Below are 24,040 nucleotides of genomic sequence, written 5' to 3' on the forward strand. Positions count from 1 at the left end.
TATTGTATTTGTAACGTTGTATCTGCAGAATTGGAGCTAGTGCTCCAAACAGTCTATCCGAGAAAAAAAAATTCGTCAAGAAATTTGTACCGCGCGTTGAGAGGCCATAAAAAGTCATCCTGATAGGGGGCTTCACTCCGTAACACAGCTGCAGTGAGCGCGTCTGACGTACATCGCTCTGCCCTGCTCTTTGCGTCCCACTGCTGACGTCACCTGATTCGCAGACGGAGGGGCTGTGAGTTCTATGTGCTGTGCAATATGCTGCGCGGTTTGACAGCTGGATCCGGAAAGCAAAAATCTACGGGAAGGTGTGCACGCGAAACAGTACATAGGGGTCGAAGACGGCCTAAGCGGGCCACTTCGATCGGCACTTGCAGTGTACATGCTTTCGCTTGGTCGACGACGGGAATGTCTTCGGTGAAAGAAGTAATCGCACCGTCTTGCATATATATATATAGCCATGCTGGTTCAGACACTCCGAACAGGAGACTGTAGTCGAAACGTTTCGAAAGTGGTTGACGTCTGTGCTATATATATATATATATATATATATATATATATATATGACAGAAGCCAACAGCCACAGAAACCAACGGGCACAGGGGAATTTTTTTTAATTATTTTATTTATTTTGTGGTGTTGATCAATTTAGAATATTACTGAATATGTTATCGCTTAAAGCTAATTGATTAGAAAAGCAGAAGAAAAAACAACCACATGCCGCCGGTGGGATCCGAACCCACGACCTCCAAATTACGCGTCCGGTGCTCTACCTCTGAGCTACGGCGGCGGCTGTCAAACCGTCTGCTTTCGGGGGTATTTATGTTTACAACTAACCTAACCTTGAGAGTGTTCATCAGCGCCACCCATGTTCATAAGCGGTGGACGTAGAACGTCCTGAGTTACCGCAGGTGTGACGTAGAACGTCATCGAACGAAGAGGGCGGAAGCTGCGTGAGAACCCTCTTATGCTTCCTATGGCATCAAGGCTGCCAGAACCGAGGCCCTCGCTAAGCAATTAAGCAAACAATTATATATATATATATATATATATATATATATATAGTTAGGTTGACACGGTAGAAAAACTTTATTCTAACGTTCCTACAAGGGCGTGTGTGAGCATATATATATATGATTTGATTTGATTTATGGGGTTTAACGTCCCAAAGCGACTAAGGCTATGAGAGACGCCGTAGTGGAGGGCTCCGGAAATTTCGACCACCTGGGGTTCTTTAACGTGCACTGACATCGCACAGTACACGGGCCTCTAGAATTTCTCCCCCAAAGAAATTCTAGCCGCCGCGGCCGGGATCGAACCCGCGTCTTTTGGGCCAGCAGCCGAGCCATATATATATATATATATATATAAACGTAGTCTAAATGTTGATGCGACCCAGGGCATCGCTTGAAAGGTTTTTTTGTGTGTGTCTCTTTTCTTTTTCAGAGAGGCGTAATTGGCGGAACTCTTCGCATAGAACCATTGCCCTTTTTAGAACGGAGAGGAAACGGTCAGATGCCTCATCGTTTATTTCATGCAAGAAATGTCAGCCCTAATGATAAAGTTACAGGTCAGAGTGTGTCATTTAGCTTTGCATATTTGTTCTTAAGTACAATCAACTCACATAGTTTATTATTATTATTTTTTGCTTCGTTTCAGTATCTGCGAGAGCGCTTGCCACGGGTAAGTAACGGTTATGATCTGTGCGTACAATAGAGCACTGTTAACTTCCTTTTTTTTTTTTGCTCAGACTAAAGCAGAAATACCGGGGTTCTTTCGTCTTGCATGAATTAATTTCAGCAAATTAGTCAATTAACTTTTTATTTCTTTTGGAAAGAGGGAGTGCGTTACTAATAGCTTTTGCAGCTTGACGAGGCCCCGACCTCTTACAAGTTCGCAAAACGGCAAGATGACGGCCGGACACATTATAGTTGCAAACAAATGGGCAAGCATTACAGAGTATGGGGTGATATATGTAATAAAAGTGAAAAAAGCTCTAAACAAACAAATAAAAAGGCAATACAATTAATCTACAACATGATCAGCAGCGATCAACGAGAACATGCATTCGAAAGTAACTCTCGCTTGAATTTCCCGGTTCGCTTGTATTTGACTATAGTAAATTAACACTTCTTCTTGGGCGAGTTGGTGCATACTTGATTTGAAGAAAATAGCGCCAGAGCATGCAAACCACGAAAAGACAAGGACGAGACACAAAGCGCTAGTAAATATTGTTACGTGGCGGCCAGCCGAAGAATGAGGCGTGGTGAACGATGCACAAGAGATGATTTTAATGGCCGCCGGCCTAGCGCGAGCGCTCCGTCCCGCGCCACTGCCAGCTTCGTCTTCTTCGTAACATTACCCGGGGCCACCGAGCGATCGTCCCGATCGTAAACTGAAGAAGACACGAACGAAGGGATACGTGATTCGGTGATGGCTTCTAGGGCAGGAAAGAAGTGGCAAGGTGACGAAGTGCTGGCCGCCACGGTGGATGAGATGATAGGCGGATGAGTCCCGGTCCACGAAGCATCCGGGCCGTAGGGTGCCAGGAGCTGACGGCCGATCGAGGTCCTTGGACGCACCGAACGGCAGGGGCAGGGGGGCAGTGTCCTCATGTGTGGGCAGGGTCTTGGGTCGGTAGGGTCATTATGGTCGCGGCAACGTCGTAAGTTCGTCGTGTCTTGTGGTCAAGGTGGGGGAAGGGGCTGGGGTGAGCGGCGAGGTCGGGCGGGCTGGGGCACGGCCGACGTCCACGGCAGGCGCCGAAGCTCCGGGACCATGGATGCTGATGAAGGTACCCCGCACCTCCACCAAATGTTACGTGGCGGCCCATCCGAAGAATGAGGCGTGGTGAACGATGGACAAGAGATGATTTAATGGCCGCTGGCCTAGCGCGAGCGCTCCGTCCCGCGCCACTGCTAGCTTCGTCTTCTTCGTAACAATATATTCCCATTTGTTCGTTGTTCTTAAACATTAAAACCTTGCCTCACATCACAGCTTTCTGATATTATATAAAAAAACGGCAGAGGCTTAGCTTGGTTAAGCCTAGTGGATTTCGAGAACATGCACCCAGATCAAGAGATGCTGAACGCATTCGCCTGGCTGCATACGAGGTCTGTTAGAAAAGTATCCGACTTTATGACTTTATTTTTTTTTGCGAACACCTAATGGATATGAAACAAGCGCGCTTAGAGCAGTCAACCTTGAACCCTCGGGCGCATGCACGAATTTTTTCCCGCCTGCCGATAGCGTCAGTCGCTGGGAAGCAGCGTTTGAGTGAGGGAGTGCGCAGTGCTCTCGTCGGTTTTTTGTTGCAAGGAAAATGGCGGAGCGAGAGGAGCAGCGCTACTACCTCAAATTTTGCCAGAAACTTGGCGATAGCCAAGTGGAAATTATTCGAAATGTTCAGACGGCTTTCGGTGATGATGCTATGAGTAGCACTCAGATTAAGCAGTGGTGCAACTGGTTTAAAGACGGCCGCACATCCGTGGAGAGAGAGCCACGCTCCAGCCGGCCATCAACATGCCGAAATGACCAGGTAATTGCCGAAGTGAACGCTGTGGTGATGCGGGACTGTTGTGTGACTATCCGAGAAATCGCGGTAGAGGTGGACATCAGCAATTTTTCTGCACATTCCATTATCACCGAAGATTTGGCCATGGAGAGAGTTGCGGCGAAATTCGTGCCGAAGCTGCTGACGGTGGAGAAAAAGCAGCTTTGTGTTGAAGTCTCACAGGAGATGCTGGATTACACAAACAATTACCCTGACTTCACCGACGCCGTAATCACTAGTGACGAGTCTTGGGTGTACGGGTACGACCCGGAAACCAAATCACAGTGGTCACAGAGGACGCATTCCACGTCATCAAGACCAAAGAAGGCCCGCCAAGTGCGCAGCAATGTAAAAGTGATGCTGACTGCTTTTTTGACTCCCTCTGTGTGGCACACCACGAGTACGCACCCCACAGGGTCAAAGAATGACTAAAGAGTAACAGAGATGTTCTCCATCGCCTACGTGGCGCTGTGCGGCGCAAGAGACTGGAATTGAGGTCAACAAGAAATTGGCGCATCCCTCGCGGCATTGCTCCTGCACATTCCTCGCATTTGATTCAGACTTTTCTGGCGAAAAACCAGACTCCTGTAGTTCAACAGGCTCTTTACTCTCCTGATATGTCCCCCTACGACTTCTGGCTGTTTCCTAAAATCAAGAGGCCATTGAAAGGAGCGCGATTTCAGAAAAGAAAGGACATTATGGCTGCAACGACAGCAGAGCTAAATTCCATTCCGAAAAGGGCCTTTTCGGAATACTTCCAACAATGGCAGCACCGCTGGGAGATGTATATGGAGCCCCAAGGAGACTAATTTGAAGGTTATTAGGTTTCTAACGCTCCAGTTATGCCAGTTTTTTTTCTTCGGCCAAAGGCCGGATACTTTTCTAACAGACCTCGTAATATGCACGCAGTTTAGCTAAACGTTGTTCCCGCTCTTCATCCGTTTCTTCTGCACGCCGCCGCTTCTTAGCTGCAGCACATCGTTGCAGCTTCACCTTATACACATCATCCGACATATCGTGGAGGATTCGGACGACTGCGACGGGCCGAGTTGGGGGGCCGCTTTTCAACAGCTGGCATGACGTCACGTAGAGCGAGCGCCTCCCCCACGGCAGCGGCGCGTGGAGTATAGTGTACTAGATTAGCGTGGAGCATTCGCTGGGACGATCGCGACGAGCCGAGTTGGGGGCCCGCTTTTCCATAGCTGGTATGACGTCACACATAGGTCACGCTAAAGGTCAATGGGGGATTCTCCGGGACGACGGCCAAGAGCGGAAACCTCGAGCAGTATTGCTTTTGCAATAAAAATACGTATGAGAAGGAATAGGGAACCCAAGCTCAAGTTTGGGAGCGCGACGCCAGCGCCGCAGCGGCGAGCAGCGGAAACTCGGGGCGGCGCCGTAGCAGACGCCCTGCTAGCTTTGTGTGCACGTACGACGGGAGAGTCGCGCGAGGCGCAATCTTCGCGCTGACAGACGCGGTCTCGGCGAAGCAAAAAGGAGGTAGTACGAAGGCCGTAATGTAAAAACCAAAGCGTATGTACACGGTGATCCACTCTTACCGTGAACACGCGAGTATGCGGCCGCGCTCTTCGGAGAGCCAGTGAGTCTGTCCCTACCATGCACGAAAAAAGTGGCAGACGACGCGCAGGCAAGTCGCTCGGTGCTCGATTTTCCAGCCTTGCGACTGCGAGTCGCAAGCCGCTGAACTAATCGGCGAGACAGTCGAGCTTTTGGCAATGACGCCGTCCGCGGACAGTCGAGCTTTCGGCAACGACGTCGCCCGCGGCCACGCCGGGCGACGAGCTGCGCTGCTCCCTCGCTGCCGTAGTCGTCGCTAAGCCTAACCATTTCGCATCGATGCTGCAGCTGAGGGCACTTCGGAACTGGCCAGCGCTGTAATAAAGGTGCTACTCGCGTCACCGTTTTACTATGTTCACCGTCACATAATAAAACAATGACGTGATCGATTTCCGTGATGCCTTTAACTGCGGAGCCAGGTGACAACAGGCGGGCAGCACTGGGCATCAGCAAAGCGGCTTTGGAAAAGAAATATGCTTGTATCGCAGTTATCACTTCTACCAGCAGCTCGGTATTGGCCAACGATCCTCAAAAATGATTCATTTTTGACGTTGCTCTACTCCAGGGTTTGGTATGAACGCGAACAAACAATATTAGCGTACTTTTCTGACGGCGGCGGCATGCAAACAGGTCGGCAGGCCGGCCCTGAGAAGCGCGCCGCTGTCGCTGTCATCACGACGCTTATACGACTGCGGTGCACATAAATACCGTCACGACATCCTCCTGGTCGCCGTAGTGCATTGCGAATCGCACCGAGCGCGAGTGCAGGAGACGCGGTCAAAGCAGACGAAATTCTCGAAAGCGCGCAAGCAATGTTATTCCGGAGAGTTTTCGTTTCAAGCGAGAAGGCGACCCGTAGGTCGCACTTGCAAGTGTGAACAATGGTGGTCAAATGTTTAGGGGATTCCCCCAAGGTGGAGTAGAATGTTGACGAACTGTTGCCTGGTCGCATGTCCTTTCGACTCGCACGTAAGTGGATCGCCGTGCGCATCGCGTGCAACAACTGACAACTACGATCAACAAGTGTCTCGCTTTATTTCGCAGAGCTGATAGTACTTCGCATATTTCGAGCATATAATTATACAGTGGACTTACCTCTAGTTACATGTCATACAGTACGACGTTAATACTCACTCGAGAAACGCATTTTACAGTCAAATGGGCCTCCTCATTGTCGATCGTCTGCTCCACACAGTAGACGCGACTAATCAGTTTCCCCCCTTTAATTAAGCTTGCATTGCAATACTGCGCGTCAGTCTGAACGGTCTTATTGTGGCTCATGCAGGCGACACATCGCGACAGCGCGGGCGCGCGCACGTGCAGGAAAGCGCGCGTGCAAAGAAGCGTGGTGAAAGCAGCGCGAGCAGCGAGCAGCGCCCCAGTTTTACTTTTCTCCCATAGATGGCGCTGCACATCAGGCGCAGCAGCGCCACCCGGCGATGCTTTGGGAGCCTATAGGAAAGTTGTCGACATGCTGTGTTACAACCGCGCGAATATTTCAGGGAACAATCATGTTACGTTGATTCGCGTATGTTGAAACGGAATGCAAAATGCATTGAATGCAGCGGTATACGTTTAGCCAATTTTACCGCAACAGGTTTCATATTGTGCCACTTTGTCATTTGTCAATTCGACAAGAATTTAAAAAAGATCTTGTACAGTCGTCTGCAGACCTGTCTAGAGCGCTGGAACTCCGTGCCGTCTGCGCTGGATGGATGGATGGATGGACGGACGGACGGACGGACGGACGGACGGACGGACGGACGGACGGACGGGAACGCCCCCTTTGAAACGGGGTTGTGGCAATTGCCACCATGCTCAGCTTTTCTTTATTTTTGTTCAACTGTGTTGTCAATTCTCATTAAGATTCGCCATTTTCTTTACCTACATTTTCCTCGACTTCTAACCTTATGTCACATCTCTGCTTTTCTGCCACCAATCCTCCAATCGCTTTTTGCTAACTTCCACTGCAGATTTATTTACATGACCATTGTTATCTTTAAACCCTAGGGCCACAGGAAGAGTGCCTGTGCCTGCATCGACATCCGGATGGATACGAACACATTTGAGTGATGGTATCCAGATGGATACAATCACATTTGCGGAGCGCGCAGAGCGACATCTATAGTGACAACGCCTGATTGGAGATGGCGTATGTCTGATGCTCAGACGATATTCAAAGACGCGCAATCTCGAACCAGGCGCTGCCGCTAGACGTCGCTCTGCGCGCTGCGGAGCTAGGGCGCCTCGAGACAGGCCTGCGGACGACTGTACATACGTTCTTCCCTTGCGTTGCAGCGACTGCAGCGCGGCCATCCCGTGTACATTTGAAGCGTGTCGTTGTGGAAATGTTCATTCTATGCGACACAGCATTTTTGGAGTTCTTCCTGACAGACGCAGAAATGGCTGATTACTTGGCCATCACAGTCGCCGCGGTACGTTTATTATCATGCCTGCTTGCTTAATGGGACACTTCGAAAACGTTTGCAACGAATGATTTGAACTATACTCTTGATGCACAGCTACGAGCTCCCGGCATATAGAAAGGGATGGTTTTAGTATTCAGAATAGAGAAAAGGGCAGCATTTCCGGTTACTAACAAAAATTAATTCCTCTAGACGATAACGATACAAACGCATCGCAAATGCGTATGGTCAGAACAGGAAGAAATTTAGGATGTCCTGTGATATCCTGCATGAATGGATAGCCGCATACCGAGCAATTTCAGACGAAAGCATTTTTGAGTGGGTTAAACCGTTGATGAACGCAATGTTTTCATGTACTGTAAGATTTCATTATATCCGCAGATCACCTGACGGCAGTCTTGTATTTTTTTTCTATTAACGATTTTGCTATCGTCAAAAGCGTTCCTTTTTTTTTATGGCAGGCTTAACTTTTTGATGCGGTTCATGGAAACACTTTAAAAGAAAGGTTTTGCTACATATCAGAAGAATGGACCATTACCTTAAATATTTCCATAGCAGTGTCTTACAATTTTTCAATTCCCACATTTTTTTTTCCGAGAATGTTGAACATGGCATTATCCAAACGCAGTCATCATTACATCTAACTTCACGCGCAGAAATATTTTTGGCGACGATGTAGCTATTTTATCTTTATGCACGCGTTATTTCTAATATCGGCTTTCTTTTGCTCAAACATAAAATATATGCATGGCGCCATGCACATTCTGCACGCTATTTTGCTAAACTATTTGCACGCTATTTGAACTTTTATATTTCTGCCACTACAGGTTAATCTCAGATACAAATCACTTCAACCCACAATTAAATTCTCGATTGTCGGAATATTGAAGCTCAACGACGCGGTAAGTACACTGTATTGAGGACCATGTGTGCAGTATGCTTTATACGGTTAATCGTCACCATGTTTATTCCAGGTTGAAAATATATTTATGAGGACGAACGGCACCTACTTGGATGCACAGCCTACCCTTCTGAACTTTATGAGGTTCACTTACGGTGGCGGTCTACGCGAGGCGGACGTCACGTACTTGGTCACAGGGTACGTCGGAGAACCTGCTAAGAACCTGTCCGCTCAGCTTGCGTCAGCGCCTACAGCAGACGACATAATTTATTTATTTATTTATTTATATAAAATACCCCTAAGGGCCCTCAGTTCGAGGGTATTATATAGGGGGGGGGGGGGGGGGGGTGTATACAGGCATGTAAGCAAAAGTAAACAAATAAACCACAACTTCAAGAAACTACAACAAAACAGATAAAAGCATATTAGTCATTGAAAGAAAAATAAAAAACGCAAAATTAAACATTGAAGCAGCAAAGGGGAAAAACAAAAACATGAACAGAGCAGCAGACAGTAACGTTAATACAAATTATACAATGCCGCCGCGGTGGCTCAGCGGCTATGGTGCTCGGCTGCTGACCCAAAAGACGCGGGTTCGATCCCGGCCGCGGCGGCTAGAATTTCTTTGGAGGAGAAATTCTAGAGGCCCGTGTACTGTGCGATGTCAGTGCACGTTAAAGAACCCCAGGTGGTCGAAATTTCCGGAGCCCTCCACTACGGCGTCTCTCATAGCCTTAGTCGCTTTGGGACGTTAAACCCCATAAACCATAAACAAACCACAAATTATACAATGTCTCACAAACAACGGTATGAAAATAAAACGAGAATCATCAATAACAAAAATACAAGACAGAAACCTAATGCACTAGTAAGTTAACATTGTACCTAAAAAATTTAAGCAGAGGTAGTGGCGGCCAATAGGTTATAAAATTTTTCCGCATCAGTGACGGTAGCAACATGTGAAGGCAGAGCGTTCCAGTCAGTTATAGTACGTGGTATGAGTGAATGCGCATAGGTAGATGTACGACATGACAAGCGCTTAACTTTAAATCGATGGTCGCGGTGGTCAAATAATCAATGACGGACGCCGCAACTATCGAAGCGAAATTTACCATATTTTTATCTCACTTTTTAAAAGTATATAGCGGTCCCCCGAATTTAAACATAGGGTAATGGCTTGACTCGAACGGGGCCCGCATAGCAGAATCTTAACCTTAGAAATTTCACAGGACTTCAAAAGAATACCCGTACCCTCATGTATCGATCCAAAAGACACTAAAGTGAAGGAAACGCAATATTTTAGTTCTTGTCTGCTATTCTCGCGTAAGATTATCGATGGCATGCGTCTGGACGTTTCTTGCTTCAATATCGCCGAATGCAGACTTTCTAAAACGCATGCACAAACGCATGTATACCGTTCAAGCTGCCAGAGATTACGCCGCGTTGCAGTGTGAACTTTTAGTCACCTTTACTATATACAGATGCCATCAGCCTTCAGACGTAACCGTATTGAAGAAATTTTGCTTCCACTGTTACACAAGGCATCTATGTATTCTTTTTATCTTATATGTATTCGTAAATATAGCAGACGTCTTTAAAGCCACGCAGATTTCAAATGCTCGTTACTCAGCAATTTTTTTTGACGATGTTAAGCCTTGTTTTATCAAAGTTCGCAGCTAGGCTTCGCAATTTTCCAGTTATAATTATGTCATAGCATCCATTGGCGCCCTTCACCGATGTTAAAAAATAAACTAAAATTATTTATTTGAAAAATTACATTGTACAAATACGAGCCTGCCCAAGCCAACAATGTTAGATGGCCAATTGTTAGATGGCTGCCTGACACTTTGCTCTTCATGTCCGATGATCCTATAGTGAATTAACACGAATGAAACGGCTCTATAGACCTTTTCGTAGGGCGAAGAGAATGTCGAAACGCCCCCTCTCCGTGCTCTTGCAAACCGGTTCTGCTGCCGCCTCCAGCGCACTAGCGCGGGGTGCACACAACAGCCCAGCGAGCATTGTGCACTCTAAACACAAATACACCTATATGGGTGTAAAAAAAGGAGTAAAGTCGTCCTCTATTGCACTGCCTTTTATAAAGGGAGTAAGAGGACAGCTTACACCCATTTTACTCCTTTCTGCTTAAGTACGGCGACGCCCAGGGAGCCCTCGTTGGAAAGGTCTACACCGTCGGACGGTTGAACGATCACGTGCACTGTGATGTCTCAGCGGTCTTCGCTCACATCGCGTGCGTCATGACCAATTAGCTTCTCACAGCTTTGCACACAGTTTAAAGGTAAACGACTACAAGCTAATTGGCCGCTGGTATTTTTTCCTTTTTTGATTTTCTCCTTTGGAAAATAGAGATAGAGTGCTAACTTTAGTTGCATCGAAACATTGCATTTTGCTAAAAGAAAGGATTTCAGGATTTTTTTTTAAAGTGGAACTCTTATATGAGCTAGTTGGTAAATGAGAGTTACAAAAGAAGAGGGCGCTACAGACGAAGACAAAAGAGGCATAGAAAACGGCACGACCGGCTTCACTGGCAACTTGTTCTTTCTTGAATTATTTTTCTTTGGCCAAGCTTTTTTTGCTTACTAAGCTGGTGTAGTGCAGTTACTTTTTTGTTTTGTTTTTATTGTCGTTGTTTTGTGGGTTTTTTTCCTCCCGGATGGCCATGACAAAAAGTGGTTACGATGGTTTTTTCTCGTGCTTCTTGTATGATATGTTTATCTGATGGATCATTAGCTCCATGAGCCTCCGTTATATATGGGTGCCTGCCAAGGGCGTCCGCAGAATTTTTTGCAGGGGGGGGCCCCATTTGTTGTTGGCGCCGGAGTGGGGGGGGGGGGAGGTATGTTCGTAGCAAAAAGGCACTATTTGCGGATTAAATTTATTTATTTATTTATATATAACTAAAAATAAGTGAAATACACACATGAAAAAAATTACAAACAGCAAATTAAAGCACGTACGTAGAAAACCAGCGAAAAGGACGCATTCACAAGGAGAAGTACACAGGACAACGCAGGAAACACAACTGAAAATTCTTTCCTGGTGGATCACCAACATTAAAGCGTGGCTAGGAGAGATACATTGGAGTTTATGAACGAAGAAACATTTAAAATCAGTACAAAATGCAAAAAGATACTATTACTTCGTGGAAAAGAGTGCTCAGTCTTGCTGCATACGGGTTCTCGACTCACCCGGATTGATGACCAGCACACAGCACAATATGTTCACAAACGCGCAACTACAGTCACTCAGTCAATCTTCCTTGAACAGCAACTGTAGGCGCCTCGGATTTTTCTGGGCGAATTGCGTGATTACACGGCTGATAAATTCATTTCTGTGCTTCATTACACGCTCTCGGTGCACACTCATCATACACATTGATTGGAAAAACGGTTGAACGCGTACGTTGAAAACAAAAGGTGACTATATATAGAACGAAAACTTATTTACAAGATAAAGGCGCGCTCGCAGCTCCATCTCCTCGCTCCATCTTGCTCGCGCACCCGCACAGTCGAGCAACCGCACGCACACTGCTCGCCGCTCGTAGTTTTCTCGTCCACTGTCTTGGTTGTTCTCAGCTTCGTTGACAAACGGCCACTAAAAACACCGAAGCACAAATACAGAGGCGCGCACACGTGCAAGGGCTTACTTCTGTGCGACTTCCAAGGGGAAGGGACACTCGCCACTCCGGTAGGAAAATTTGTTTTGTGTGTTTTTATGGGGTTCAGAGCCCCAAAACGACTCAGGTTATGAGGAACAGAGTAGTACAGAGCTCCGGATAATGTCGACCACCTGGGTCTCTTTACCGGGCACTGACCTCGCACAGTACACGGGCGCTGTTGTCATTTGAGGCCCAGCCAGAGGTGACAGGCGAGCCAGGCAGGCGCCATCGGGCTGCTTTGACCAAAGGCGCTGGTTTTCGGAGAAGACGCAAGGAACGCTGGTGTGGGGGCGCCTCTGGAGACTGCGTCGCCGTGAACAAAAGCAGATAATCCCCTTTGCCGCAGATTCTGAAAGCGGCGCTTCTACCGAACTGCGCTCTCCCGTGGATCGGAGGAGACAGCGAGCGGCGGCGGCGCCAACTAATCGCCCGCTTGCCCCTGCGCAGCCCGACAAAGCGGGGGTGGACACGGCTGATTTGTCCTTCCCTCCTGAAGAATTCATCGGTGGCCGGCGTACGAACGTATCCTGATTGTAGCGAGCGACGAAGGCGAAAACAAGATGCCCTGTGCACTGTCTGCCTCCCTGTCGCTATCTCTCTAGAGATCAAAGAAACAGACACCCATCTCAAGACTGCTCGAAACACATGCTCGCCGGTGCCGCTGTATTTCTGCAACAGGTCGCCCTTCAGCAGAGCTAACGATGGCGTGGTTTGAAAACGGCGGAACGACGCGCGCCCGTACGCGGCGTTTCGCAGATGTGACCCAAAGCGTGGAAGAGGGGCTGCTTTTACCCTTTTGGCTGAGCGCACCACCGCCCCTGGCATGCGGCCATCACTCACGGTTCGAGTGAGTGATTCTCCAGGGGGGTGCAGCCGCCCCCCCTTGCCCCCCCCTCCGGGCGCCCATGGCACTGCCTGCACGTGTGACACGTCCCGGTTGGCCTACAAAAAAGGCGGGTTTGACGCAAAATAAAATTCAGTTGCTAGTGGCGCCGGTCCTGTCGTTTTCTGTGCCTCTTTTGTCTTCGTCTCTCGCGCTGTCTTCTTTTGTAAGTCAGGATTTTTTGACGCTGGATTATGTATCGCTGTTCATACCCCTTACTCCGCTATGGACTGTCAACAAGATACCTGTTAAAAACGACTGCTCATTATCTTTATAGCATGGACATGGCCGAGTTTTACCGAGGAAGGGTGTATAGCCAACTAGCAGGTGAGTTTCGTGCCGGACGCACAGTTTCAGGCGCATTATAGAAATTGGAACGGCATAAAAGTGAAGGGTATGCACCTGCAATCTGACTTCTCGGCCACGAAATTTCAGGTCTCGCTTACGTGGCAACGCTGTGTGCGTACGACGGCGTCGCCATCGGGGAAGACAGAGGCGCCATGTTCTCGGCAGTGGACATCATGGCTCACGAACTGGCTCACTCGTAAGTTGATCTTTCTTTATGGCATTTCCCTGATTAAAAATGGTCTATAGACTTCTTTTAGACTCAACAGTACGGCGTATTGGGTTAGTTGGTTAACGTACCCCCTTTGCCAAAAGTAACCGAGCAGTAGGGTTTTGCTTCTCAACCGCATAACGAAGCCTTCAGGGCACCCTTAAATACATAAAGGTGTCAAAACGTGAGGGCAAGGATTCACACATTGTTTTACACACATTCATAGCTTAAGGGCTGCCATAAATGCTCTGCTACGCGGCTAAGAAACAAATCACCGTTGCCCGGTTACTTTTGGTTTGGTTGGCTTATTGGGGTTTAACGTCCCAAAGCAACTCAGGCTATGAGGGACGCCGTGTGAAGGGCTGCGGAAATTTCGACCACCTGGAAATCTTTAACGTGCACTGACATCGCACAGTACACGGGCCTCTAGAATTTCGCCTTCATCGAAATTCGGCCGCCGCGGCCGGGATCGAACCCGCGTCTTTCGGGTCAGCAGCCTAGCGCCATAACCACTGAGCCACCGCGGCGGGGCTTTTGACAAAGACGGTACGTCTTGCTGATTGAGCGCAACGAAAACGAAGGACAGGGAAGAGTTCTTTGTCCTTCGTTTTTGTTGCGCTAAAGGAGCAAGATGTCTATAGACTCCAAAGCCTTCCTACAGAAATTTTCCTTTGCCTATTCATGTTCCGTAGAGTGTCTATAGGGAAGCGCACCTGAAGTTTGCTTCCACTGCACCAGCGCCACTTCTCCCCTGCCGGTCATTTTGGCGTTGCTGTCCGGGCACGTCGCCGGCGGAGCGCATTGAGCCAGCAGCCTGTCGGCTGGTACGCGCGTGCTGCTCGCGCAGCTGGCACTCTCTCTTTCATTGTGAGCACGTGCCGTCCTGCTCGCGGGCGCACAAAAGTGGTGTTGCCGCTCGCTGTGAATTCCGCGACGTTCTAAGAGGGGAGAAACTGGTTGTGTGTGCGGCTGTCACAATAGTTCTCTGAACATCAACGGCCAAGGAATGCCCGTGTAAATCTACAGATTTCCTGGTGATGTCCTACATTCTTGGGAAAAAAAAAATTTAATATTGGAAAATTTTAACGTACAGTAACGGAAATATTGAAGGTAATGGTCCACCCTTTCTATATGCAGCAAAAATCTTAAACATTTTTCATCGCTCGTATCGAGCAGTTGACGATAGGAAAAACGTTAATACGAAAAAAAAATGCAAGCCTATCGATGGGAGATTGCTATAGTCAAATCTTCCAGTATATGAAAAAAAAATGCGGTCATACATTTTTTACTATTCAAAAAGGTTTTTGTCCGGAATTGTTGCGTATGAAATGGATCAGAACGAGAAACGGCAGGCCTCGATAACTGCTATGGGCAGGGTGAAGTAAGCTTTTTCCTGTTACTAAACACGTTTGGTATGTCGCACGCGTAATATTATTTCTGCGCAGTTTTTGCTGTAATTCACTAAGCATGCAGTGTTTAGTAAAGCTCGCGCTAACGAAACTCATTTTTTTTACCGTTTTTTATTTTGGAGACTGACTGCAGCTAGCGGCATTATGCAGACGCGTGTGAGGCAAGGTCAGTGATCGCCTGAATGTTCTGACTTGTGACGCCGGGCTCAATTTTCGAAGTTGCTTTACATGTAAAAAATTTCAAAAAATAAAAATAATCAAAATGTTTGCTTGCACATGAATGAGCGTTTGCATATGAGCGATGGTTCTGCAAATAATTGTTTTGGGAATGCGCGTGCGCTGTAATCGGAATTAAAATAAATATACGAACCGCTTATCTCCGTTGTAGCGATTGACAAACTAGAGCATTTTTTCTCTTAGCCGTATATAGCAAGCAGCTGGTAGGCGCATTTCGTGCGTGTTTTCGTTTTTCTCCTCAGCCTCGCGTGTCGCCTTAAGGCCACTTTATTTTAAGTTAAAATAAAAATTATTTCCATCATTATTCATCGAAACACGTAACAAAATCATTATTATTTGGCCAACAAACCTGCATGCACCGAAGTGCTCAGTCACCCAACGAAATTAAGCATCTTGCGAAGATGGCCGTGCCAAAAAAAAAAATGGTATTTACCTCGAATTCCACGTCTTAAATGATCTCGTCATTTACTTGCGATACACATTTCGCCGTTACGGTACCGGCTTTTTCGTCAACAATCTGCTTCACGTAGTGGGCCTGATCCACTAGCAGTTCTTTTTTCAAGTTCGCAGCGAAAAAAAAAATTCACTGTCCACTATTTCTTTTAACCTACATCTCAGAGCGTACTGCCGCGACCGAAAGAAGTGCGAACAGCGGAGTGCCTAGGCTCTCCGCTGTTGGAATTTATTTTCGTCACGCTTATACTTGGCTCGCAACACAAATACGCTAGAGACATCCGTGATACAATAATGTACCGCTCTAGCGTCTTTTTGTTACTACCGTGATAAAAACGCATTGAAGATAAATTCCGACTGCGCAGCGCGTGGGCGCCGTGCTGTTCGCATTTTTTTCTAGCGCCCCTGTACATTTTGCTAATCCTCTGAAGCTCGCCAGCGTTCAAGCACGAGGGAAAAAGCTCGGGACTGCACAAAGAGATTTGCACGCTGGCCAACACGTGCAAAGTACGTGCAGAACTGGCTTTTTTTCAGGGGAAAGCGCGCTGCTCGCGCAGCTACTCAATGGGAGGGGTGACCGGTTTGCCCGGACAAAAATACGGAGTCGGTCGGAGAGGGCGCTTTTCACTGGCGTCCGCAGCGCCCCCCTGCGAAGCTGCGGTCCCCTATAGACAAACGTCTACTAAGAGTGTATCGCCACGAATCTATAAAATTGTCTACTGACACTATAGGATTTGTGTCCTCGATAGAATATTCTGTAAAAACCTATAAACTTTATAGACGAAAGTCTATGGGCAGTCTATAGAGTGTCTAAAGAAATTTTTCTAAGGAAAATTTGCATAGCACGAACTTAGTTTCTCGCAGTTACCTTGAGGGCAAAGAGGCATGGCCGTATGTGTGCTCAAAGAGTGCTCCTTCCTCCGTGGGAATGCCTGGAAATGTGGATTTCGTAATTGGCTTGGCCAGTGCTTGGCAGAAAACGTGGATTCGCCTTCTAAAAGGTAGCCACGACGCTGTCTTCTCTACTGCGGGAAAATTAAACGATTTTCAATTAGACCTTTTTCACACATTATTAAAATTACTGCCAGCAATTTTAAGGCGACTGCGTTAAAGGCCCCGTTACGCAGAAAATGCGGTGTCGGCGTTGTGAGTGATAAATAGGGTGGTATAGGGTGGCTCCTTTTTGTTTCTCGCATTTTTTATGTTTTTCGAGACAAAGCAGAACTATTGTATTGAAGGACGTGACTGAAAGCAGGAAACTGCCTTACGAGCAGAGGAGGTGCCCTCTGAACCTAGCTGCTATGCGCTTGCTCTGATTATCTTCAGCAATCCCACATAGAGAGTTCTAGCTCTCCATGATGCGTCGTGTGACGACTGACTGCGAGCTTTCGCAGCAAGTAGTCCGCGACCTTTCTTTTATCGTCGTCAGGTGTTGTGCACTTGAGGTCAAAATCAAAGTGAACAGTGCGGCGATTTAAAATACTTCACATTTTAATGCGTTGGCATTAGAACCTCGCATGTCGGAAAAAACTGTCCGCCCAAAGCCTCGCTTGGCAGGTGGCAAAATGGAGAGAGGAAAACCCCTCTCCAGTTTCAGAGGAGAGGGGGGGGGGGGCGAGAGAGGGAAGGCGAAGAGATGGTGGGAGGCGGCAGGTGGAGAGGGAGTACGGTGTGTCGCCTTCTGTGATTGGTGGATTGCATCGCCAGGGTGGAGCTAGGGTACGACGTGTCAGACGGTGACTGGCGGACTGGATAACGCCACCTGCTAGCGCAGTTTGAAGCTGTCAGCGGCAGCGGCTTCCCCGTCCAGGGGCAACGCTAATGCTAACGCATACTCTATCACATCATTCGTATTGACTGTTAAAGCATGCTTTTCGTCGGAGCTGAGAGCAGGAAGCTCTAGCCCTTTTCACGCGCGGAACCTAGCGCGGCACCTAGCACATTCTAAAAACATACACTGTATCTGCTTCTAATTGTAGAGGCATGGGAGAGGCCTTTGCCCTGCAGTGGGCGCAGTCAGGCTGATGATGACAATCTGCTTCAGGTTGGGCTGCGTCCACGACGGGGATGGCCCTTACCAAAAACCTGCAGGGCACAAAGGATCGACAAGGCCCGAATGTGGTTCAAACCTGGGGTACATCATGAGCCCCAGAAAAAGCAGTAGCAGCCAGAACCGGTTTAGGTTTTCGCCTTGCTGCCAAGAGCAGATGAGGCTTTTGTTGCGGTGAGTTCGCTCTTTTACACCTTGCACTTGTATGCCCTATGTGCTCAGGGTCACTTTTCTTCAGATGTATTAATGGGATATCATTGGAGTTGTCGTCGCACCAAAGCCCCTCCGCCGGATGTCAGCAAAATCCCTAATTGGTCGAGAGAGCGATGATGTCACATTGTCGCGTGACCACCACGGACCAATTGCAGAGCGTCGCGAAAATTGAAAACCCGTTGTCTCCGGAGGAGCTGGGAGGCTGCGGCAGTATCGACATCTCTGCGGGAGAGAGCAAGCGTAGCAGGGGGCGTCGAGTGTCAGGTGGACGCATTACATAATAAATAAGGGAATAAATAAATAAATAAAAATTTGATAGATGCACGTACAACTTATGTGCGGAAATACGGCAGCATTAGTTTTTGCGCGGGCGAGGTTATTTGATCAATTTTTTTTCTTTATGCGAGATGGTTCGTAGGCGTGGTCTGTTATGCATGATGACCGGCACATGTTCAAAACTTCGAGCTGCCGCAGTTGGTCTCGATGTTATTGGCTGCCGACACGCGAGGGAGTTCCCCGGGGCCGGAGCTTCCTGATTGGCTGCGGTAGCTGCGTGACGTCTGGAAGAATTTCGCCAATAGCCATATTTTAACCGACATACGCAGACGAGTGACGCTGAGCACGGCTCGAATTTGAAAAAAAGTTGCCGGAAAGGGCTCGCCAACTTTTGAGCATGATTGTGAATTCGCTTCTGTGTGTAGAAGTGTATATATTTGGCTTTATGTTCATGGCAGTATGTATAGAGGCTGAGTGAGTTCCCGTATACACTTAGAACGGGTTGCAGGGCCCATTTGAAAGCAACGCAAGACGTAAAAGCGACATTTGAGGATCAGTTGCCTGCCGATATGGCAGGTATGGACAGATACTTATATGGCCAATTCATGGAACCCTTAGCAGCTTACGATTAGCTGATGACGTTGTCTTGCTGAAATCTTCAGCGGATGAATTGAAGGGCATTATTTGGGGCATAAGAACTCAAAGCAGTATGGTAGTGCTTAAAGTTATTATGAAGAAAACCAAAATAACGTACAACAGTCATGAAAGGGAGCAAGAGTTCACGATAGGCAACGGCGCGTGTATATTTGAAGTAGTAAAGGAATAGATCTACATAAGACAATTGCGCAGACCTTGGTTATGGTAGGGAAGTAGTTAGGCGAACAATGCGCCGGAGAGCATTTGGCCCGTGCTCTCAGCCTCAAGACATGGATAGCAGTTTGCCCATACTCCTCGAGATGCGAGCATACAATAGTTGTATTTTGCCAGTACTGACTTTTGTGGGAGAAATTGACGAAAATGCTAACGAAAAGGATAAAAATTAAGTAGAGGACAACGCAGGGAGCTATGGAAAGGAAAATGATAGGTGTAACGTTAGTAGACAGGGAGAGGGCAGAGTGGCTCAGGGAACAAACGCCATATTAATGACATCCCATAGTCGAAATCAAGAAAAAATGGGCCTGGACCGGGTCTTTAATGCGAAGGCAAGATAACCGCTGGTCCTTAAGGGTAACGGAACGGACTCCAAGAGAAGACAAGCGCAGCAGGGGACGGCAGTAAGATAGGTGGGCAGATGAGATCAAGAAGTTTGAAAAGGGGTACATGCACAGATTTGGGAGAGACCTATGTCCTGCAGTGGGGGTAGCTGGTCCGACGTTGATCATGATGATGATGATTAATGACCTGAAAAGGGTCAGCTTTTCGCGGCCTTTTTGTAATAAACTTTTCATCTGTTACAGTACCGTGTCTGACAGTTGCCTGAAGGAGACGTTCAATGTTACCCAAGTTATCCCAAACTTAAATTTTTTACCGGGACACTGGTTGACCCCACACGAGTATTGCATGAAGAAACAGCCAGACCTGAAAGCAGCCTCCAACTCTACGGTGGGATTTCACTGCATTTTCAACCTGTTGCATACGCGGCAGCAGCGAATATATAGTGTTTAGATTAATTTTAATACGTGCGTATCATTATTCGTTCGTTTATTGCAGTTGACGGCGGACAAGAACTGCAAGGTGACATGCCGATACTTTCCAAAAAACAAGGGATTAATGCAGTTCAATCAGTACGATGCTTTAGACGGCATGTCTTGCGGCGTCGGCAGGGTAAGACTTCCTGAGCGTACAGTATTTCTGGCACATAACTTACGGGGTTTTGTTCAAACTAGTCACCACGCTTAGATGACTTGCGGAAAAGCGTATACACCTAAAGAGTGATGTGTATTTTCAAGCCAAAAAGTCTGGAAGGCATAATGTGCACCCTGAATTTTAATTTTTTGAGCTGCATCTTCTTCAGGGCACAAAATGTTTACTTTTTGCGAACATTTTTATACCGGAACAAAAAAATAAGGTATCTGACATCACGTTCACAGCTCACTCATATGCATCTTGTTGAATTCTGATAACGATCTAGACGAGAACTACGCTGTGATGGTGTAACGGGATAATGAGCAAACTACGATAGCCTCAAAGAACGCGTCCTTACACGTTGTGTACATCGGTATACTTCCTATACACAGTAATACTGTAAATTGTCCTATACGCTAAAAATTGCTATACTATATATTAGGCACTTGCACTGCGTTTGCAAGGGCGTATACGAAGCGATCCCCAATAACAATGGGCCCGCAGTCCACGAGTTCAATAAATTCCGGCTCTCGGGATGGCGTGTAAATTTTTACAAGTATTTCACAACCCTCGTTTAAAGTGCATTCATTCTCGTTGGCTACTTCTGAGCATCTGGGCTATTCGCTGCACCTCAAGATTTAATTTCTTGTCCTCCATTTATTTGCCAAATACCAGCTAAAGCGTTTGAGAAAACGTCGAGACAAGTACGTCTCAAATTCTTTCCTGACATCATACGGTTGAGTTCATTTTAACTGTTTCCTTCATATAATGTATGTATAACAGTGCAGTATCGATTCTCTCAACTGATGATTTCTGTTTTCTTCTGTTACAGCGCTGCGCAAATGGAATATGTAGCTGAGTCATCTTTAAATATTATAGGTTTCGCAATAAAAGCTTTTTTCCCCAAATCCACATTTTTTCTACGTAAGAAAAACTACTGAATCACCCCCTCCCAATGCATCTGGCGTCAAATTCCACCCTTTAAAAGCGACCCCATCCCTCCCCCCCCACCAGCCATCTGCTCTACGGACCCCCAGGCAAGGGGGCTGCCCACCCACACACCGCCACCCTCTATCCTCAACCCCCGACCACTTTCACCCCCCAGAGGCACCATCCAACACCCGCCGTAAACGCCAAGAGATAGCATGCAGTACTCTACCACTAAATACGAAACTCACGCCCTTCACCAAAATGAATTTGAGAGGCTACGACGAAAACCTCGAGAACGTCCTCGCCGAAAAGGCTGCAACTACCCCGGTGACGTGTACTTGCTTAAGCATTGAAATCCTCGAGCACCGCCTTTTCAGAGCAGATCGACAAGAATCCATTCTGCAAGGAGGAGATGAATACGTGCAACTGCACAAGTGCAAATGCAACCCAGTCAGCATAGGCCATAAGCCTGCACTGGTCTCTCGATTGGAAAGGGGGGGGGGGGGGGGGGATTCATGGTTGTGCCAATTCCTGTCTTCCAAGTTGCAGGGAACACTATGAAGCAAAATTTGCGTCCCCCCCCCCCCCCCCCCCCCCCCAACTCGACCCAACTCTAATACCCATGTCTACTAAACGGGAAATTGCGACCCCCCCCCCCCCCCTCCCTCGTTCTCTTCCTCCTGCGCACGCCAGTGCCAGTCAGCCTAGTAGATGAGAACGACAACGGGAAACGCAAACGTTTCCCATTCCTCCTGACCGGGCTGCGGACTTTGTGATTGGCGACATCCCCACAGCATACAGCATTGACATTGCAATTCTGCTGATTCAATATGCGGACAACAGCCGGACAATAGCCGCACAACAGAGGTTCAAAACACATTTTTGTAAGGGATATAGTCGGAGACTTCAACAAGGACCCCCAGCGTGACACTGCGTTCACCAGCAATTCGCTATCCGAACTAGCGACAACAACAGTAAGTCCAGGAGGCGCATTATCTACGCAACATGACACTTGCGTCGCCCTTGCATTCCACATCGAGCAAGCGATCAACGCAGTTATATCAGCTGCCCTTTCTCCTATCATAAGGTCAGCGATCCCTGATAAAAAGGGTCTATAGACAGTCTATAGACTTCTTATAGATTATATTGCCTTCCTGCAGATATTTTTGTCTGTTCATAGTCTATAGACTGTCTACAGACAAAAGTCTACTAAAAGTGTATGGCCGTAAAAATCTATAGATTGACTATAGACTGTCTACAGCATTTGTATTGCCTATAGACTGTTCTCTAGGATTTGTTTATAGAGAGTCTACAGACTTCATAAGAAGTCTGTATACAGTATATAGAGAGTTTTAAAAAATTTGTGAGGGACGAATCTAAACCGTCCGTCGGGAAGACCAGCTGACGTGTATGACGTAAAAGAAAGCGTCCGTCCAAAAAAGTGAAAATATTCAGTGAGTAATTGATGGGTGTAAGCTATTACACAAGCTTACACGTATGCAGGCGGATCATTATGACCTCGAAGAAACTACAGTGGCAAGCATTCGGTAAGTTCGGGTGCAGTGGTATACGTATTCGGGTAAGTATAAGGATTTCTACTTTTTTTTCGAACCCCCTCCGCATTGACGGAAAACAAACTCATTCATTCAAGAAGTCGAGAATTTTGATGCCTCTTGCTTTTCTGGTAAAGTCAAACAATAAAAAGCTTGTTTCTTTTACTGATACCTGTAAATTCTGGGCAAGCGCATTTTTCAGACGGAAATTGCTTATGAACACCTTAAGATTCATCTAGAACAATTAATACACCCGCAGATCTCCCTAGGGAGGCTTGTAATTTTTTGCTATTAACGTTTCTGTTATCGCCAAAAAGGTTCCCCTTTGGTTTTCTATGGCAACCGTAACTACTCGCGAGCTAAGGACAAACGACAAGAAATATTTTCCTGCCCATCTGAAGATTAGACCGCTACCTCCAATATTTCCATAACAGTATCTTATAATGTTAACTGTTGCCCCGCGATTATAACTTTTGTATAAGGCTCCTGGACTTGGTTGTGATTAGCCAACGGAGTAACACAGGACGCCACGCACTATTGCGCCTTGTTACCAACGTTTCTTTAGGTACTATCCTACTATAGTTGCTATTGTTGAGCAGTGAATTTTTGAAAAATTCGTGCGGACATCCCGAAAACCCGCTTAGAAAACTAGCAGTTTCACCTTGTTAAATTCACCCCCCAGACAAAAAAAAAATCCTTCAGCCTTTGAAAGGAATTAAGCGGACATTTTACTCTATCCAAACGCCAACCATGCCCAAGGTTTCGGTTGTACCAGGCCTGAATCTCGATAAGTCGAAATATACCTGCAGTTAGTGCAAAGGACCGCTTGCCGCAGGCTGCTACACTCCTAGTCGCTCTGCGTTACATAGCTCAAAGAGGGCTAATCTAAGAAGAGTTCCTCTTGTGGTTTCTATATGTGCCCTCCACGGGACAAACATTCTCCTGTCGCCTTTAGCCAGCTACATCCCCCACATCGGCTGTACGGTATCAAATGTGCAGTAATTGCTCTGTCATCCTGCCCCTCCACCACCTGTGTTTCGAGGCTGGAAATCTTGGAGCAGATTTTGCAGGTAAAGGTTTCCACACAAGCATCAGCTGTAAGATCTATAGTTTACTAGTCTGTAGTACTAATTCTAGAATTCTATAGTCAGATCTTCGGAAGGTGCCTCATCTCAGTGCCAGATTTGATGTTCGGACGCTGTTACGTTGTGATTGCTTGAGTCGTAACGCACCTTGACTTCGGTGTAACACAGGGCGGAACATGATTTTCTCGGTATACATCTAGCAACTTAGCCTGTACTGGTCAATAAAAGGTACGCACAGAGATTTTCAAATGCGTATGTTGAAACCTGGTACCCCAAAAAGTTCAAATCAGGCGCCTTTTTTTTTTAAGGCAGTGGCGCCCTCTGACAGAGAAAAGACAAAGTGTTCGCTTTCTTGCTGAATGGCTTGCTGAGAGGCTTGCTGTCTTTGTAGAAGGCGCAGACGTCACTTCCAC

General features: G+C 47.2%; 1 protein-coding gene across 1 annotated transcript in view; it reads left to right on the forward strand.

Annotated features, from left to right (window-relative positions):
- The window catches only part of LOC149330895 (venom metalloproteinase BumaMPs1-like), a 37,746-nt gene extending 19,815 nt beyond the window's left edge, over positions 1 to 17,931 (forward strand). The window contains exons 6-13 of the mRNA XM_089559507.1: positions 1,447 to 1,570; positions 1,660 to 1,683; positions 7,430 to 7,566; positions 8,385 to 8,459; positions 8,532 to 8,656; positions 13,298 to 13,347; positions 13,456 to 13,564; positions 17,720 to 17,931. Of these exons, the coding sequence (XP_089415633.1) occupies positions 1,447 to 1,570; positions 1,660 to 1,683; positions 7,430 to 7,566; positions 8,385 to 8,459; positions 8,532 to 8,656; positions 13,298 to 13,347; positions 13,456 to 13,564; positions 17,720 to 17,903 (828 nt within the window). The 3' untranslated portion in view covers positions 17,904 to 17,931. The remainder of the gene's footprint in view (positions 1 to 1,446; positions 1,571 to 1,659; positions 1,684 to 7,429; positions 7,567 to 8,384; positions 8,460 to 8,531; positions 8,657 to 13,297; positions 13,348 to 13,455; positions 13,565 to 17,719) is intronic.
- The last annotated feature ends 6,109 nt before the right edge of the window (positions 17,932 to 24,040 follow it).

This window comes from Amblyomma mixtum, chromosome 9 (assembly GCF_055824585.1).
Source record: "Amblyomma mixtum isolate Tamu chromosome 9, ASM5582458v1, whole genome shotgun sequence".
Lineage (NCBI taxonomy): Eukaryota > Metazoa > Arthropoda > Arachnida > Ixodida > Ixodidae > Amblyomma > Amblyomma mixtum.